This window comes from Anas platyrhynchos, chromosome 4 (assembly GCF_047663525.1).
Source record: "Anas platyrhynchos isolate ZD024472 breed Pekin duck chromosome 4, IASCAAS_PekinDuck_T2T, whole genome shotgun sequence".
Lineage (NCBI taxonomy): Eukaryota > Metazoa > Chordata > Aves > Anseriformes > Anatidae > Anas > Anas platyrhynchos.
In genome coordinates, this window is record NC_092590.1 from 54,739,256 (window position 1) to 54,757,384 (window position 18,129).

General features: G+C 37.7%; 1 protein-coding gene across 1 annotated transcript in view; it reads right to left on the bottom strand.

The window, feature by feature from the left end:
* Positions 1-13,076, bottom strand: part of GRXCR1 (glutaredoxin and cysteine rich domain containing 1) — a 37,211-nt gene extending 24,135 nt beyond the window's left edge. Inside the window, exon 1 of the mRNA XM_021269446.3 lies at positions 12,666-13,076. Coding sequence (XP_021125121.1) covers positions 12,666-13,061 — 396 coding nt within the window. The 5' untranslated portion in view covers positions 13,062-13,076. The remainder of the gene's footprint in view (positions 1-12,665) is intronic.
* Between the last annotated feature and the right edge of the window lie 5,053 nt (positions 13,077-18,129).

The window sequence follows — 18,129 nt, forward strand, 5'->3', positions numbered from 1 at the left end:
ATCAAGGAAAGCTCTTATCAGTTAGATTTAAGTCAGCTGAAAATTTACCTTTAATTACGATCAATTACAGACTGATCAAAAATCAGTCTGTCTTACACAACAGAAGTACTGCTCACTCAGAACAGCTGAAGAAAGCAATAGCATAAATGGATTAAGTTGCTGGTGCCACTTCTGAACTGCAAGTAGCATCAGTAGAGAAAATTCTAAATTGTAATCCATTCTTCACAATTTACCTTCCTATTTTATCAAATGGCTGGACTTGATGATCTTATGGGTCTTTTCCAATCTAAATTATTCTATGAAAACCAGAGGAAAAATTTGAATGAATATTACTTTGATTTGGGATATACCCTGGAGTTTTTATGCTTGGCGGATAACAAGCTTTCTGTCAAAAGTAATTTAATCTTTTACTTTATTCCTGTGAATGGCAACTGAAATGAGATGCACTGGCATCTTGAAACTCACAAGAAATGTTGAGCTAAACTGGGAAACCAGCACCCTCCTGGCATGCATAACTTTCATTTCCAAACTTCTGCCACTGATGTGGAAAATGATTCCCTTTTTCTTTCCCACTGTTCTATACAATTTAACTACTACCTGAAGATATTACTCATCTGGGTTGAGATAAAAACAGGCTATTCTGTAATGAGTTGAAGTTGTCATTTGTACTTCACAGTCAAAGAAAATGCAAATTTTTTCAGGTGTGCAGTGAGCATACTCACCCCCAGGACCACAAAGCACTCTGCTTCCGCTAACGAATGTTCCGCAAGTCTCTGAATGAGACAAAGAGCAAAGTTGAGCAATGCTTAGCTTGACAAAATGCTGACGAAGTGCTGACTCGGTCCTTGCTCCGCAACAACAGAGAGCCTTATCACTCAATACACGGAAGTGATGAACAGGAATGTCTTCAAGTTATAGCACTACTTAGTTCTGTATTAACACTGAGAGATAAAGGACCCTGTTTCCCTGCTAAATTACCTAACATAATTGGAACTATGCTTTCAGCTATATCTTCATTACTTAATAATATCTAGAACTTTGGTACTTTCATCTTCAAACTCTGAGTAGTTAATTACTCATTACACACTCAATCTTTGTTTCTTTAAATTAAAGAGCCACGTGCATTGAACACATAAGGTGCATCATTCCTTTTCTTATTGAATGGATTCCAAAACCAAAGGCAGAGATGGATATTTTTATGTAGACATAGAGGATGCAACTCCTAGACAGCATAAATATACTAGCTCTGCCCTGGAATAACCCATAGTGTTATTCCTAGCTTTGATGTAAAGAGGTACAGATGACTCATCCATCATTTCTGTGTGAGAAAAGTAGATTATATCTCAGTGCAGAACAGTTATAGGTTTCTTGTTCGACCAAGAAAAAAAAAAAAAATGTTGTCGGCTTTTTATTTTTTTGTCCTTTTTTTAACTAAATAGATAAAATGTCTGAAAATCAGAATGTAACAGGTTGTATGCTTCAAATGAATACCCCAACCTATTAGCAAAATAGCTGCCAATGTAGTTGTTCTGTATATCACATCTGTAGTTGGTGAAAATTTTTTAGCAGGGACAGGTTAAGCAGCTTTATGCTCTAGTCAAAAGTAGAATTTGGTCCAGAGATGTATAGTTTTAAAATAAAAAATACATTTTTATTCTTAAAATTATACTTTCCTATAATAATGTACTTATAATAGGGATATAATCTATATCATTTCATGATATAGATATATCATATATATATATGATATATATATGACATGATATATCGTGTCATGTAGTTAAATGTGTTGTGGTCAAAAAATATGAATAGAAATGGAGATGCTGGAGTGATTTAAGTTACCTATCTGCTTTTCTTTTAGAGCAACATTTCCCTGTCTTCTTTACATAGGTATTATTTAATGCCCTAAAAAAAAAAAAAAAAAAAAAAAAGTAATAAAGAAAAAAACACAGTGAGAACATTTATTCTAATATCGTATCATATCTTCAAGCAATGTTGAAACTCCATACTGATTACATTTCTGTTTGCTACATACTTTTCTACTAATATGATAATTGATACAGGATGAAAGAATGGTCAGAAAGTTCACTTGACATCTTTTCTTTGTCAATTCTTGTCTTTATCTGTTGTGACTTTAAAAGAGAGCTGCAAGAATGGCTGAGATAAAACTGCCTGTTGGAAGGAACTGCTTATATTGTTGGACGATGGTGGGATTTAGAAGAACAAATGACTTCTCCATTACACGTTTGGAAATCTGATTGAAAACATCAGCCAATACCTGGAAAGGGAAGTTCTCAAGATGCAGATTAAGATCTGCAATAGATGGAATGAGTTCTAGCAATAATGGTTAAATCACTCATTATTCCCTTCTTTAATCAGGAAAGAATGTTTCCTGTCTCTTGTGGCATTCTGCACTTGAATACCAATGAAATGCTTTACTGATGCCCATGTGGGAAGGGAGAGTCCTTTGCATTTACGTGCACTACATCAAGAGCAGGATGTGAGCAGCTGGGCAGGAAAAGAACATATTTTCTTTTAAAACCTGCAATTGTGTATGCAGGTTTAGAAACTGTCCACTTTCTGATGTACATGCACAAGTTGCATGGGGAAATACATTTTTATTAAATAATATTGCACAACTGTTAAAATTCATTAAAATATTAGCAGTCAGTGGCATTCCAAATATCTTACCAGGGTCAATCTCAAACAAATATTTTTTTGCCTTTGCACCAGTATTGTCTGATTTGTCAGTGCGGAAGACAACACTGCATTTTGCTATCAACTTGTGCAGTTATTGGCCACTAAGCTTTCCCATATTTCTTTGTGACAAGGGAAGGAAGAGTGAGTTTTCATGTGGCATTTCTGTGGTATGGAAGACATACTTCTCTGACATTATTGATGAATGGTGTCTCTAGATATAGTTCCAAAGCAAAATTGTACTAAAGTTGTTAAAATGTTTTCCACAATTTATACTAGCAATATAGATGGCTTTTCTGTCATCTTTCTTGTCATGTGTGAAATAAGTCTTTACCTCACTGACTCCAGTTGCTCATCTGTGACCATTTCTGTTGCTTTGTATGACGGAGGTTGTAAAGACCTGTACTGTGGCCAACTCTCTACAATATGACTAACCGTTCCAAGCAAAAGCACAAGACTGCCTCTTTGGTTGGGAAGCTATATTTTTCCTACTCCTTTTCAAAATCAACAGGCTAGGGATGTTATCCTGATTACTATTTACCTTATAAGATGTGGAAAATTTTAGCAAGATTTAACTTTTATGCTTTGTAATAACTAGCACTGGATGTTGCAATGAAGAGGGGTTTTCATGCCTGAAAGTCAAACCTTTTTCTTTCTGGCTGCAAATTACATTCTTAAGCATATTTTATTGCTCTTTAGCTACAAACTTATGATGCTGCTGAACATTACAGCCACAGGCTAAAGTTCCAGCCAAACAGAGAAGTATCTCTATAACCACTTCTTTCTTTCAAACTGTTAATCACAAACCTTGTGTTGGTGTAGTGTGTAATAAACTGTCAACAGTACTAGACAAATGTCAGAGCAGGCTGCTGACAGACCAGAACAATCTAGCAAACATTATTTGCAAAGAAACATGGCTTCACTTCTTCTCTCTTAAGAAATGAGATGACACATACATGACAATTAAATTGGCAGCAGGTGACTCCTGAAATGTGTTTTTGGTCAACTACTAAAATACACTTTACTTGGGTCATTGTAACAGAGTACCAATAAAGCATGTGTACATTTAATGTCGACTAGCTAGTCTTTGCAAATACTGGTATTTCAAAGGGTTTGTAAATCCTAATTCAGATCTGAAGTAGTTCTGAGATCTGTAAATTACATGGAATCGTAATGTAATTAACTTGTTAATAATTATTTTTGTTAATGCCTTTTATGGCATGAAATGAAAAACATCAGTACACACCTGGAGAACCATACCGCTAAGGTGAAGAAAAATTCTAACTCTGAAGCTAAAATTTTTTGAAATAAATGAGCTCTATCCTCATCATTAATATATTTTTACAATTGCACAACTGTACTGCTGTGCAAACTAATGACAAATTGGCCCTCTCTAGCAAAATCACAGAATCACAGAATGAAGGTTGGAAGTGACCTCTTAAAGGTCATCAGTCCAACCCCCCTACTGAGTAGGATCACCTAGAGCACATTGCACAGGATGGCATCCAGACGGGCTTTGAATATCTCCAGAGAAGGAGACTCCACAACCTCTCTGGGCAGCCTGTTCCAGTGCTCTCTCACCCTCACTAGAGAAGTGAGAGGGCACTAGAGAAGTGCCCTCTCATATTCAGCCAGAACCTCCTGTGCTTCAGTCTGTGCCCATTGCCTCTTGTCTTGTCACAGGGCACAACAGAAAAAAGACAGGCTCGACACCCTCCCCTCATATATTTATGCAGATTGATGAGGTCTCCCCTCAGCCTTCTCTTTTGCAGGCTAAACAGGCCCGGTTCTCTCATCTTGTCCTCATACAACAGGTGCTCCAGTCCTCTAATCATCTTAGTAGCCCTAAAATATTTGCTTCCATGTTTGCAAATGTAACTAAAATATACATCACCTAAGACGTACAATGAGAACCCTTAAATGTCTTGTTGCAAGGTGGTTTATTTGCACATAATCATTAGATCTAAATAAACAAGACTGATGCTAGTAACTAAGCATATAGGATGGTTCGTATTTGTAGACAACTATATTTCAACTTTCAGCTTTAAGTGTTCCACAGACTTCATTTGTCCTGTGTCAAAGGGATGAAGATATCTATTGGCAAGAGGACACAGCAAATGAGCTAGCAGGCAGCATGTTTTAAAAGACATTTAAATGTTGAACTTAGCGATACGGTTTAGTGGAGGACTTGTTAGCGTTAGGTCAGAGATTGGACTCGATGATCTTGAGGTCTCTTCCAACCTAGACAATTCTGTGATTCTGTAATTCTGTGTTGTACCATATCAAAGAAGAGAGAATAACCTAAATTCTTCTTGATGGTCCTAGTTTTAAGAATACTTTGAAAGTCATTTTTTCCTAATTGTCTTCCTGAGTTACCAATTTGAGCTTCATAGACAAAAAAAAAATGTTATTGCTGCTGATTAACATTTAATTTTAACCAGTTCATCATTTTATCTCTGTTGTAAGAGGCCAACTCTCAGAAAAATAAAATAATCAACTAATATCCTAAGAATTTTTTGATAAGCAGTTTACTTAACATTACTCTTTTTCAATCAACAATAAGGTCAGCTTAAAGGAAGAAGAGGCATTTTCCACATTCATTCAAAGGCTGAGCACCTTCTTGAGCAGCTCTGCAAAATGGCATTATGTAAGAATACTAGAGCCGCAACTGGGCTCAGCACCAGTGTTCATCTAGTATTCCAGGTCATCTACCAGACAGATAATTAAGAGAGGATAGAAAATATATATGGTATTTCCCCCTAATACTCTCTAAGTTTATGATTCTTTTCAGCTCAGAGAATTTCCTTAGGGCAATATTTTTAGGAATACTACTTCCTACAACCAGGAGGCACTATATTCCATTTGGCATTTGTGTTCATTGCCTGAGAACAAGCACATTAGTTCTTTCTTTCAAAAAGAAAGCAAATGTTTTTGGTTTTGTTTTGTTTGTTTATTTGGTTGGTTGATTGTTTTTTTCAGATTTAAAGGGAGGCAGAGAGTGGCAGAACATGGTTACTTGCAGTCTCTCAGGTCATGTCTACCTGGATTCAGTCTGCTCTCTACCTCCTGTCCCTTTAAAAGTAAGTCACAGGTTCCAAGCTTTTCTAGGACACTTTATTGCTGTAGTAATGCCATCACCTTATAATGTGTAAGACTGGAGAGAGAGAGAGAGAGAGAAATGCGAGTCAAGTATAGTATTTGGAATGACAAGTTGAGACTCAGCAAGCCTGTCCCCCACTCACGCTCCAGCAACTTATTCATGCTGTCTTATGACTGCTTAACTGAAAGTACTACTCCCACCACTGCCTCCTGCAGACACGTTTTGTAACAAAGCAGCATCTGCTTATGTATATTTTGTGTAGGATCCAATCCACCAGGCATGCTCAGAGGACACCTACTGCATCAAGCCCTGAAGGTGAGACAAGCAAAGGAACGCCTATTTTGTGGTTCCCACAGGACATGAGTAGGAGGTACCTGTCACATCTTGTCAATACCAAGATAATGAGGCACATGGCCAAGGCAGATCATTAGTCAAATTTTCATTAATAAAAGTTGTTTGTTTGTTGTTGTTTTTTTGCCTTTGAGACAAGGTGGCAACAAAAGAGGGGTTTGGAAAATCAATTTAGTTGTAAGTCCTTATTCAGAAGCCTATTTTTTTTGAATCTATACCTAAAGTCTTGGTTCACTCTAATACTACATATATGTATTCCATATATAAGTATTCACTGCAGTATAAGCGTATCTTCTTCGCTCTGCCCTTTGTTATGCAAAGAATAAAGCCAGAGGGTGAGACTTATTAATAAATCACTCTGCTTGGGAAAGTAGCCACATGGTGTAGACTTCACAGAGCGAAAAATGTAATTGTGCTGTCCCTCACAGCCCAGGGCAACAGCTCTGCTTTTTCATACAGGCTGCTCAATCTGCTTGGACCACAGGTCCTTAGACCCCAGCTGGGGTGAGTCTGAGACATCTCTATTCAGTACCAGTTAGTTCTTAGAAGTTGCTTTCTATCAGCAGAAGGGAGAAGGTGAAAACAAAGTGCAAAATGATCTCCCCACTGCTGCTCCCATCCTGCTCCTGCCAGTCTGGCTGTACATGAGACTCAAGTGTCAAGGGTGTTCACAGACCAGTGCTAGGAAGTGTCAATACAGTCTCTGTTTCAGGGAGGACTGGTGTGCACAGATAAGCCTGTTGAGGTTCAAAACTGCACCAATCACATCACTGATGCCTGACTTCTGATGCAAAATGCACAAAGGCTGGTTCTCGGTTGCCTTGCATTTTGTGATCCTGTCTACCTGTGCTAAATGAATAAAAACAGTACAACCAGTGGGGAAATGCCAGTTCAGTTTTATAACATTTTGCACTCATCTGCAAATGTAAGTGTGATTTCAGAAGCAAAGTACATGCTTATCTGAAGCAGAACAATATATTTACACTGAGCAGAAAGGTTTAATTGTCTGAACTGTCTATGGGGTTTGCCTCTGCTCTGAGTGTCTCAAGAATACAGACTTCTTTTAAGGTTCCTTTGTTTGGTGCTTTATAGCTGATTTATAGGAGAATATGAGAGCTGATTTATAGGACAATGTAATAACAATATTAATATCCTAAGTACAAACCAACCCCAGGTTCCTGTTAAAAACTGACAGACCTGAAAATTTGTCTTTTTGAATCAGTGTAGCTGTTCAGCAACCAGCTCTGGAAATGACCATTTTTAGCCGTCATGTAATCAACTGAATTAATTGAATCACCATCCCACGTGTTGTGGTTGAAGATAAAAGTACTTAGGAAGGTACAAAGGAGGAGGTGAAAAGACAGTTTGACCATTCCAGTAGTGATCCAGATGACCTGTTAACACTAATTTTCTGTAAAAAAAAACTTTTTTTTTTTTTTTTAGTCATTTGACTCTCTGTAATTATAACTTTTCCTATTCTTAGGTGGATTTCAGTGCTACACTGCTCAATACTTAGTTTTCCAGATTCATGAACACTAAGAACAAACATTTGAACTTTATATCTCAGAGAAGGTAACTCACTGGGGTGGCAAAAACTGTGGCTTTAGGTTATGAGCAGGTTTCCCTGCCATTGCTATGGACAGGTACTGGGAATCCAGCATGTCAATTCCTTCTGCGACCTATGCCTGTTTGGGAGTCATAGGACAGTGTCTATGGATAAGAATATGAAGAGAAAGCTCAGGAGGCCTCTGACAAACTTAGTCCAGTCCTGGCATAAGTTTTTGAGTTCAGAGAGTCCAATGATGCTGGAGAATCAGGAGCACAACCAACACTGACCATCCACCAAAGAAACGTGGAGGGGAATGAAGTTACATCATGACTTCTCCAGTAAAACCACAGACATCTTCCTCTATCTTCTGCCCATAGTTTTGGGGATTGCAGTGCTACACTTCAGAGGATGGACTGATATACAGTGTGCCACCCAACCTAAGGCCTTTGCTTTTACTGTTACAACAGAAACATTCTTATCAGTACTTTTCAGCGCCTGCCTTTTTTGAAAGACTGTTGCTTTTGTCGCTGTCTTTCATTTTATTTTCTCTGTGGCTTGGTATTAGCCATCCCTTCTGGTTTTGTGAGATCTGCATGTCTTGCAGTGTGTTCACTTCTCCAGATCACTAACAAACAGAGATGGCAATGAATCTAACCACCCCAAGAGCTTTCCTTCTCTTAACAAACTCTATCTGATTCTTAACTCTATCTGATTCTTCCTTCCCATCTCTCCCTCTAAATATTAATAAGCTAATCCTTTATCTGGCTGAATATTGACTTGCACTTTGTAATGTTAAATGCTAGCTCTACCTGTGATACTGCACTGGAAAATATCATTAAGACCAAACACATTATGTCCCTCCACCCATATCCATTCTCATACAATGTTCAGAAAGGCATTAATCAGGTCTGTTAACCAGGCCTGCCCTTCCATAACAGATGTCAGCAGGCCCTGCCTGAGAATGAGATCTGTAGCTAATTTAGCAGAAAGTGTCCTCTCGGAGCATACTGGAAGGCCAGTGTAGTGTGTAAGTGTGGGATTAGAGGAAAGGACCCATGATGAAACTGGGAATGAGAGGAGACCTGTGTGAAAGCTCTGGCTGAGCTCCATTGCTGTGCACAGCAAAGTCTCACATGAAAAAAACATTGCACTACTTAGCAATATACTGGGCAACCCGAGGACTTTTGCTCTGCATCGCCTGGAAGCCATCACAGGAACAGCCTGTTCAGACACCCAGACACACATACACACACGCAAAGTAATTATGAAAAGAATTAAATTTATTTCAAGGAAACAAGAATAATTTATGTTCTGTTTCATATAGGAAAATATAGGATGCATTCAAACCTATTCATATTTAAACAATGTCCAGGTTTCAGTATTAGAAAACAAACACTTTAGTTACATGAAGAAAATAATTACTTTATATATTCAGAGAAAGAGCTTATGCCCCAGTGTAATCAGAAGGTCACTTACTTAGCTCTGGAACTGCCAGTGTGGTCAGATTTAATATTTCAATTAAGATAATTTCACTCATGCTGAGAAGGTGGATGACCAGGAAGACCAAGAGCTCATGGTCCTTTCAGGGTTTTGAACCGGGCACATTTCTCATGGATAAAATATTTCTGACTATCTGACCACTGCAGTGTCAGCCTGTACAAATGGACTGAGGCCACTCCTCAGGTCCCAAGTGAGGTGGATTTGGCTGCTGAATGGGCATGGTGGTGGGACAGGATGGACACAGGGGAGCCCCAGCAGCCTACTTGCTCCAGGAGATGGTTGCTATGGGAATGTTCTCCTTGTGGCATCACCCCTGGAAGAAAAAGGCTGGAGGGGTTGAAGACCTGGGGAAGGTCTTCTATGGGGAAGACACTGTTCCCCATAAACAGGGCTGGTGTCTTCCTGCATTTTTGTCCCTAACACTTCCTGCCATGGAGCAGAGATGCTACCCTAAGCACATGCTTCTCTGCCCCACACCTGTGCCCCACACCTGTGCCCCACAGCTGTGCACGGATGCTCCTGCTGGGCTCCCCAGGCTCCTCCCAGGGGGAAAGGAGACGCAGCTCCTACTGTCACTATGCCACAGCAGCTCGTGTCCAGGGACAGTCATTGGCCAGGCTAATGCATGGGACCTAGTTCATTTTAAGAAATGCCTGAAATTGGAATTTAGTGGCTGTGCTGGTGATGGAAGTGCTTGGCATGTGGTTGCAGGAAGATGTAGCTGGGGCTGTACATCTATTTGGTGGTATATATATATTCTCCGGCCAATCTTGTATCATACAATAACGATATTTTTTTTCCTCTACAAATACTGCCTGTATGCCTCACAGTATTCACATTCCCAAAAACTCCAGAAGATGTGAGGTTTCTACATGAGACTGTTGTGGGAAGGAGCTGTCTAAACCAATTCTGTAGAAAGGCTGTAGTTAGTAAATGGGGAAAAATTAGTCAAAAAGACAAGTATTCAATGGAATATCAAAAATAAGTAGGAATGCTTTTATCACAGACATAATAGAAGTTTTTCTGAACATCATACATCAAAGACCTTTACTGTGTGACTTAAGGACCATTTAATGAATCCCTGTTTACCCTTAGAATATCTGAATAAAGTGACTTATTTTAAAGGACAGTTGGACTTGAGGATCTGTGCGGGTCCCTTCCAACTGAACTATTCTATTCTATTCTATTCTATTCTATTCTATTCTATTCTATTCTATTCTATTCTATTCTATTCTATTCTATCCTATCCTATCCTATTCTATCCTATCCTATCCTATCCTATCCTATCCCATTCAATTCAGGATAATAGGGTAATAGAGGTGTGCAGGTGTAGTCTGAAGAATCAAAGGACAGACACTGCAGAAAAACAAAAAAATACTTTCAGGGTCACAGGACACTCACAAATGCACAGTATTTGACTTCTTGCATACATATTTTAGTTAATAAGTGATCTATTAAAACTAAATAATAAATGTTTGCATTCAAGAATTTGTCAGTACTCAGTTTAGGACTGTCAAGAAGTCATGAACATACTTTGAGATTACAAATAGCTGCTTTGACACTGATTCTGAGAATTGTATGATGAGGTCATCTACTGCTGAATCACCAAAGGGACAGAAACAGGCTCTCATCAAGGATAAGAGATTCCATATACATTTTAGCTGTTGTTATACATCTGCTGTTGCTTACCCAAGGGAAGCAAAACATGTAATTGTAGATGTTCTCACATAATCAAGTGAACTTAGGAAAGTGCCCAGATCAAGGGATTTTGAGTTATATCTTTTTACAGTGACATATTTCTATCTTAATATATTTTTGAATCCAGAATTGTTGTTGCTCTCTACATGGTATTGCTGCACAATAAACTGTCTGGAACATACTTACAGAAAACTAGAAATTATCTTACAATGTTATCCTAAAAAAATTATACTCCATTTGTAGCTAGACAGAGTATGATCTTATTTCAAATCAGGATCAGGCCATTCCAAATCAGCCCCAAAGACAACTTCTCTGTTTAGCTCTTCTCTGTGCTCACCACGTAGCACAGAAAATTATATCACAATATGACATAAAAGATATGCAAACATCCGCCCATTTTCACTACACTTCAAACTTTATCTCTAAGGAAACAAGATCTTGTAGGAAAATAACATGGAGCAGGGTCTGGAATCAAGGTGGGAGAAGAACACAGACATGTCCCGGCTAACACTTCTTAACTCATATCTGATTAGAAAAAGTCCCCAGTGAGTTTGTCAGAGCGGGGAACTCAAGGGCAAAGTTTTTGGTGAGTAGCTTGAAAGAAAGCTGTGCTTTCTCTGAGTGCTCTGTGATATAAAGAACAAAACACAGACATTACAGATGATTCATCATTGAAGAAAGAGTCATCTCACACAGAAACATCAGTACTGACAAAAAAACTAGGTACAGCATAGGGGGTGAGTTCATATTCAGAAGAAAGAGAATGCTAGTCCACAGCCATTCCTAAAGTATTATGAAATGAGTTAGCTTCAAAGTAACAAAGAACTTTTAGAATATTTAATTTTAATACAAAAAGCCATTGTTACTAATATCAAATTCCCCGTGATTTAAAGCTGCATAAATTATTTTAAAAGAAGGCACTGAAGCCAACTATAGGCTAATTTAAATGAGCATCATAATTCTGGGTTCTAACAAACTTTAGAGAGTTTGGTTGCATACCTGTTCCTTTGTTTGAATATTAATGACTGAAAGACCTGAATAGTTATGTAGATAAATTATATATATGAACTAAATTTTTTAGAACATTATCTTGAATTTTCTGAGGCCTATATTTCTCTGCCTAAGGGGTCAGCGTGGCACATACTGTTTCAAATACAGATATTCTACTCCTTCAATAAAATGAATGGAAAACAGACATTAATAAAAGAGACTAATAAATTAATAAATGTGACTAAGATTTCATTCCTCTGAAATTTTCATGTGGGAAAACAGTCATTGCTGCCATCCTGCATTTAATTTGATCTACTTTGCAGATTAAACACAATGGAATTTAAAAGTATACATATTTACATGTAGGGGACAGTAGATAGCATTGCAAACTCATTAGAACTAATACAAGAGAGGTGGAAACATGACACATCCTTGTACAGATCCCCTATACAGATCTTTGGTAAAGCCCCAGTTAATTCCTCTGTTTTGTTTCTTTCCTAGTCTTGACATGAGAAGCACAGTATACCCAGTGCTCATAAGCAAATTTTAGGTCAATTTTGACAGAAAAATATCGCAGTCAGCTTGGAGGGTGGAGCCAGAAAGAGCAATGAGACTGTGCTGAGAAAGAGCAGCCAGCAGCCAGCAAAGGGGAGGAGGCAGAATTGAATCCAGAGCCTGAGAAATTGTCAAAGAGAGAGATCTGGACAAAGGAACAGAATAACGTGCAACATTAAAAGGGACAGATACTGGGCCTAGAGCCAGCTGTACTGCATCACTTACCTGAAATACTTTTGACAGATTGTCAAAGAGGGCTTGACCAGCGCTGACTTTGTGCTTGACACCTCTGACAGTGCCATTTTTGCTGAGAATGTTGACTCGCTTTGTACCAAAACCCTTCTCTTTAGCAGCTCTGACTAAAATAAGCAAGTCATCCTGCTCGTTTTCATTCTCATCACACTCAGACCCGACGTGTCCATTCTGCTGCCCTTCCACCTCACTCAGACGGCTGGTCTGGTCGGTCTCCGAGCTACTGGCATATTCAGAGTCCAGCGAGTCAGTGGCCTCCCCATCAGCATAGACCTCCTTCAGCACCCTCCCGCTGTGAGAGGATGCCACACGGAACCGAACCTTCCTCGACAGCCTCTCGCCTTCCGCCTTCACCTCGCTCTTAAACATCTTCTCTTCTACCGATATAAGCAGTTTGCATTGTTCCACTGTAGTGCCCATTGGATCTGCCAGTTTGTCACGCTTACCAACAATACCAGCACTGTTTCCTGCTGACAGGGGTTCTCATATTAAGCCAAAGAGGATCCCCAAGAACCTACACTGCTGTTCGGCAGTTAATAATGGATGTGTTTGTGCTATGGTTACCTTTAAACTAAAACCCGTAAAACGATATCTTCAATTAAATATTAAAGAGCCATTGTGTAGTTTTTAGCACTAAAGAAGAAAGGGAGAAATTATATTAATTGAATAAAAATTCAAACCTACCCATGATAAACCCAATAACAGACATTACATGAGTTTATATAAATGTAATTTTTGTTTGCTGAGGAAGGCAAAAAGGAAGAAAGAGCTTTCCACGAGATTTATAGAGTCACAACTGCTCATGTACATGACACCTGAGGTGAAAATCACGAATTTCAATATCGAAGAGGAGTCAATGATGGGCACATCTTTCATCATGATATTTCATTCACCTACCAGTCAGACCTCATTCACCAGTTTCCTTTCTATATAAGCTTACAGAGATTAGGAGGGGAGCTATGACAGTACTTGGAGTTGCCGGCATTTACATAAACTAACAGAGCAGTGGAGAAGCAATTAGTCTCAATATGTTGCAGAATAACAAGGTGATATTAAACAAAATTTAGCCACTGCTGTCATCAGACAGTAACTATGGTCTCTGTTCTGTTTTGGGTTTTCAATGGACTGGAATAAGGGAAACTGAACAGAAGAATAGGAGAAAGCTAATTAATTGGGGCAACATGTGTCAAACAAAAGAAATGTAGGATAAGATGGATTACACAACAGGAGAAGCAAAAATGTTCCATACACACTCTTTACAGCTTCTGAAATTATCTAAATAGGGCTAGAAGGCACCTAAAGAAATCACTTAACAGATTGCCTACTCCAAAGTTAACTATATCTTTACACGCTATGATGTCTGAGTGATCTCCTCAAAAATCTGCAGTAATTAAATTATTTTTAATATTTTTAATTAAATAAAATCCTAGTGCTTTGCAATGAATTGTCACTGCTTAGGAAAGCTGAGCTCCTATAACAAAAATATTTTTCACACTTTCATAATATTTTTAATCTCCTCCAATTAATGTTATACATTCTTTAACATAAAAACAATTTTATTCTCATTGTAGGCAATGGGAAAAGCTCCTCATGTCTGTATTGCAGAGAACCTGATGATACCTGAGTGATTTAAGAAGCTAATGTAGCATTGAAGAAATGCAGAATTAAACTGTATGACATTCTAAAAATATTTCAAATACTGTTAACAACTTGTTCTCTACTAGTAGGAAATAAACTCACTATTTTCATGGCAATTCCATTACTCAATGGAAAATATTTTTGTTTCTGATTAAAAGAAGGAAACAAAACAAAACAAAAAAACTACATGACAATTTTATCTGAAGGAAAACATGCAAGCACACTAGAGAATGCCCTTTGACAGAGGTGTTTACACACATAAGGTTTCATCTTTATATTCCAGCTGTGGACCTTCTCTGAGCAAACGTGACTTTTGGGGGCAAGTGCACATAACCAGCAGGAAACAGATTACAGGGACTTAACTGATTGTATTCTTCACATGACATCTAAGAGTTCAAAGAACTGAAACGCACAGATTTATACCATCTGCCTGGTGCATATTCTCAACAAACACAGAATGGATAAAAATTGACTAAGCATCTCTGTCCCTCCTGTAGAATTAAATTTGTTAACTCCTGTAATAAACACTGACACTAACCCCACTTACCCACTTTGCTGCTGCATCCTGCCAGCTGATATATTTGTGTTCCTTATTTCTTAGTTTCTTTATACAGTTATATTCATTCAAATGATTATTTCTTTTAATGAGCGATATCAATTAAAATTAATGTGGCAGATTTTTTCAGTAATGACATACTTCTTACTTGTAATTATGACTTTTCTTGAAACATTTGGCTATTGTTGTTATTGTTCCTTCTTCATCAACTTTTGATTAATTTGAGGCAAGGGGATCAGCAAGCATAAAGTCAAAGCACATGGAGAAAAAGTTATCACTGTGGAGATTTCTCCTGTATAGAGAAGCACTCTGTAAGTGTAGGTACTACAGTTTTGTAAGTACTAAAACCATTCTTTGAGTCTGGAGAAGGAAGGAGACACAAGGAACTGGACAAGACCATTAGCTTGACGTTGTTGCTAAATAATAGTTAACAGTAAAATTCTCAGACTTCAACTTTATCGCTAAGTTGAAAGGAACAAAGAAAACAGTGATTTTGGTAATTACTGACCTCCTTCTTGGCATGAAGTTCAAATAATTGTACTGGAGGAAGCTTATGGGACAAGTGCTGTACAGTGCAGCCTAAAAGACCAACATGTGCTCCCAGATAGACATCTGAGAATCTTCCACACTCCGTGGAGAAAGGTACATGCAGTCTCTTGTATTTTCCTTCCATGACAGTATGAAAGTCCAACTAGCTTAGCCTAAATACTTACCTTTTAAATTACTGAAATTAGGTCAAGTGAGGCAAATTATTTAGTGCTTTTAAGGAGGAATGATATTACATCAAAAATTGCTATTCTAACTGTATCAGACTGGAAGAAAAGAGAATAGAAAGAAGGTATAGTTTCATTTATAACCCTAACAATGTATTTAATATGTAGACAACATCCACTTGTCAGTGTTCATCATATGTACGCATATATTATATGTTTTTATTTCAGCAGATTATGCAAGTAGAGAATCTGTCCCACATAATTTGTTCTCGTAAGTCTGGAGCACTACCAGCTTCATCGCAGAAATGGACCACACATCAACAAGATTTAACTGTAGTAAAATGTTTGAAAGATAGTCTAGGCAAGTGATTAAACAGCAAAGATTTGTTTTATTTTGTTTTCCTGAAGAAATGTAGCTTATACTATCAGAAACTACAGTAAAAATAGACCTCATGACATTCCCATTAGTAGAATAGAAGATCAAGGTAATAAAAAGATGCCAGAGTTGGTAGCTTTAAAATACCAATGAAGTGGAAACTAAATCATGAAAACAAAACTTTTAGAATAAAACAGCTGTCCAAAAAAGAAATAAATCAGGTTGAAAACAACAAATGTCTTCTTCATTTCTGAATATGTGATAATTTTAATAGAGTAATTTACCCTGTGACAAAGTGTTATACTGTCTGTTTTGATGCACAGTGTAAGTGGGGCCATTTTGCTTTGTGTATTTGCAGGTTACTAAGTATATATAGCAAATCTGTAGGCTGATTTGATAGCATTTACACTGGTGTCATTCATCATTAGACAGATGGCATGAATTCACAGTGACTCGTCTTGTGATATTAACTTTTTTTTACTCTACAAAGTCTGTTTGCAACTACCTTTAACTTTATTACACTGATAGTAATCAGAAGTATATTGCTGCAATCTATAGGTGTTAATGCATAATTAGAACAGTTATCAGCACCCAGATACTCAAAAGACCAAGATTTCCCATCCATTGTTGGGAAGCAGGTAGCTTGGTTTGAAAATCTGAACTTGTTCATTCTGTTACAAAGAACTAGTATTTGTGGATAATAACATCAAACAGGAAGGTTTAGAGATTACAAATGTAGATTATAATAAAGGATAAACATGTTGCTAGCTGAGCCAGATTTAGTGCATTTCCCACTTGCTCATAAAGGAATATTCCCATTTGCTAGCCCTGTAAAACATCTGCCTACTTTTCTGCAGGTCAAGGATAATATTTTAACTTTAGTAAAACTCAGAAGGACACACAGAGTATATATCCAGATACCCACCAGAGAACATGCATCTGTTTGTCAGGCATAGCAGCTGCTAAACAAAAATACTACAGATTAGAGCAGGCTGAGCAGACTGTTGCTATTATAATGCCTAATTATTCATATGACAAGTGCTTTACAGTGTCATTTCATTTTGTTTGTAAGTTTTATTTAACTTCTGTTAAACACTTGATAGACAGAATGACAGGGCTTCTGTGACTATATTTCTGTTTGCAATAGTGGGTTGGGTATGTTGGATCAATTTATATAACGGAGGATTTAAATGAATGAGGAAATAAACCAACACGTGCATCTAGGCTGTGCACACAAGTGCACAAGGAGGAAAGAGGATCTTTCTGTTATGGCATCTTTCTGCTACCCTTTTTGCCAGGGTAGCAGAAAGCTTTAATTTCCAAACTCTTTGAGGAGATACACTTTATGTTGTATCTGGAAAGATATTCAATAATTATCTTGATTTGAAATTGACAGGCATTTCAGCATAGTTCTTTCATTTCTGCTTTTTCCATGGTATATATCTGTAGGAGCCAGGCTGCTGGGTTAAATGCAGAAACAGTGGTTCGTGAAAAGTTTCTGTCTTTATGAAGTAGTTCAACTTCTGCTGAAAACATATTTTGTTTATTTATTCCGAACAAAGTAAAAGGTCAGTTCTTAAATATGTTAAATACCTGAGTTATACAAGGTACAGACCAGATATTTTTCTTTAAGAGAGCTTGCAAATACTTCTAGCATATCAACTGCAGTAGTAAGAACACTGAGTGGAAGCTTTGGCCCATGTCATATGTCTGATAACAGGCAGAATCATTTATTTTCTCTGTTACATAGCCAGTCTCAAAGTTCATTGTTTGTAGCATTGTTTTTTTTTTTTTTTATTTTGGTCATGTTAGTTATCTTCATTGGATATGGAATGTGCTAGCTGTCTCTCCAGAAGCTTTGGCTTGTAGTTAGACACCAAAGTCTTTAATGATCATAAATTTTAGTGTTAAGAACAGGATTGAATTTATATGCTGAGCTTCACTAAAATCTTTGGTATATTTTCTCTCTGAGTAGGACATGTCCTACTCAGTGTAGGATTAAGAACAGTGTGCACCTGTCTCCCAAGCCACTTCCCAGCTATCATGACAAGCATTTCCTCAGGAAGGAGGTTCCACTTACACCTAAAGTGCTAGGTCTGAATGTCAGAATCTAGCATAGAATAGTCATTGTCTTCAAAGTAAAGGGTTGTTAGG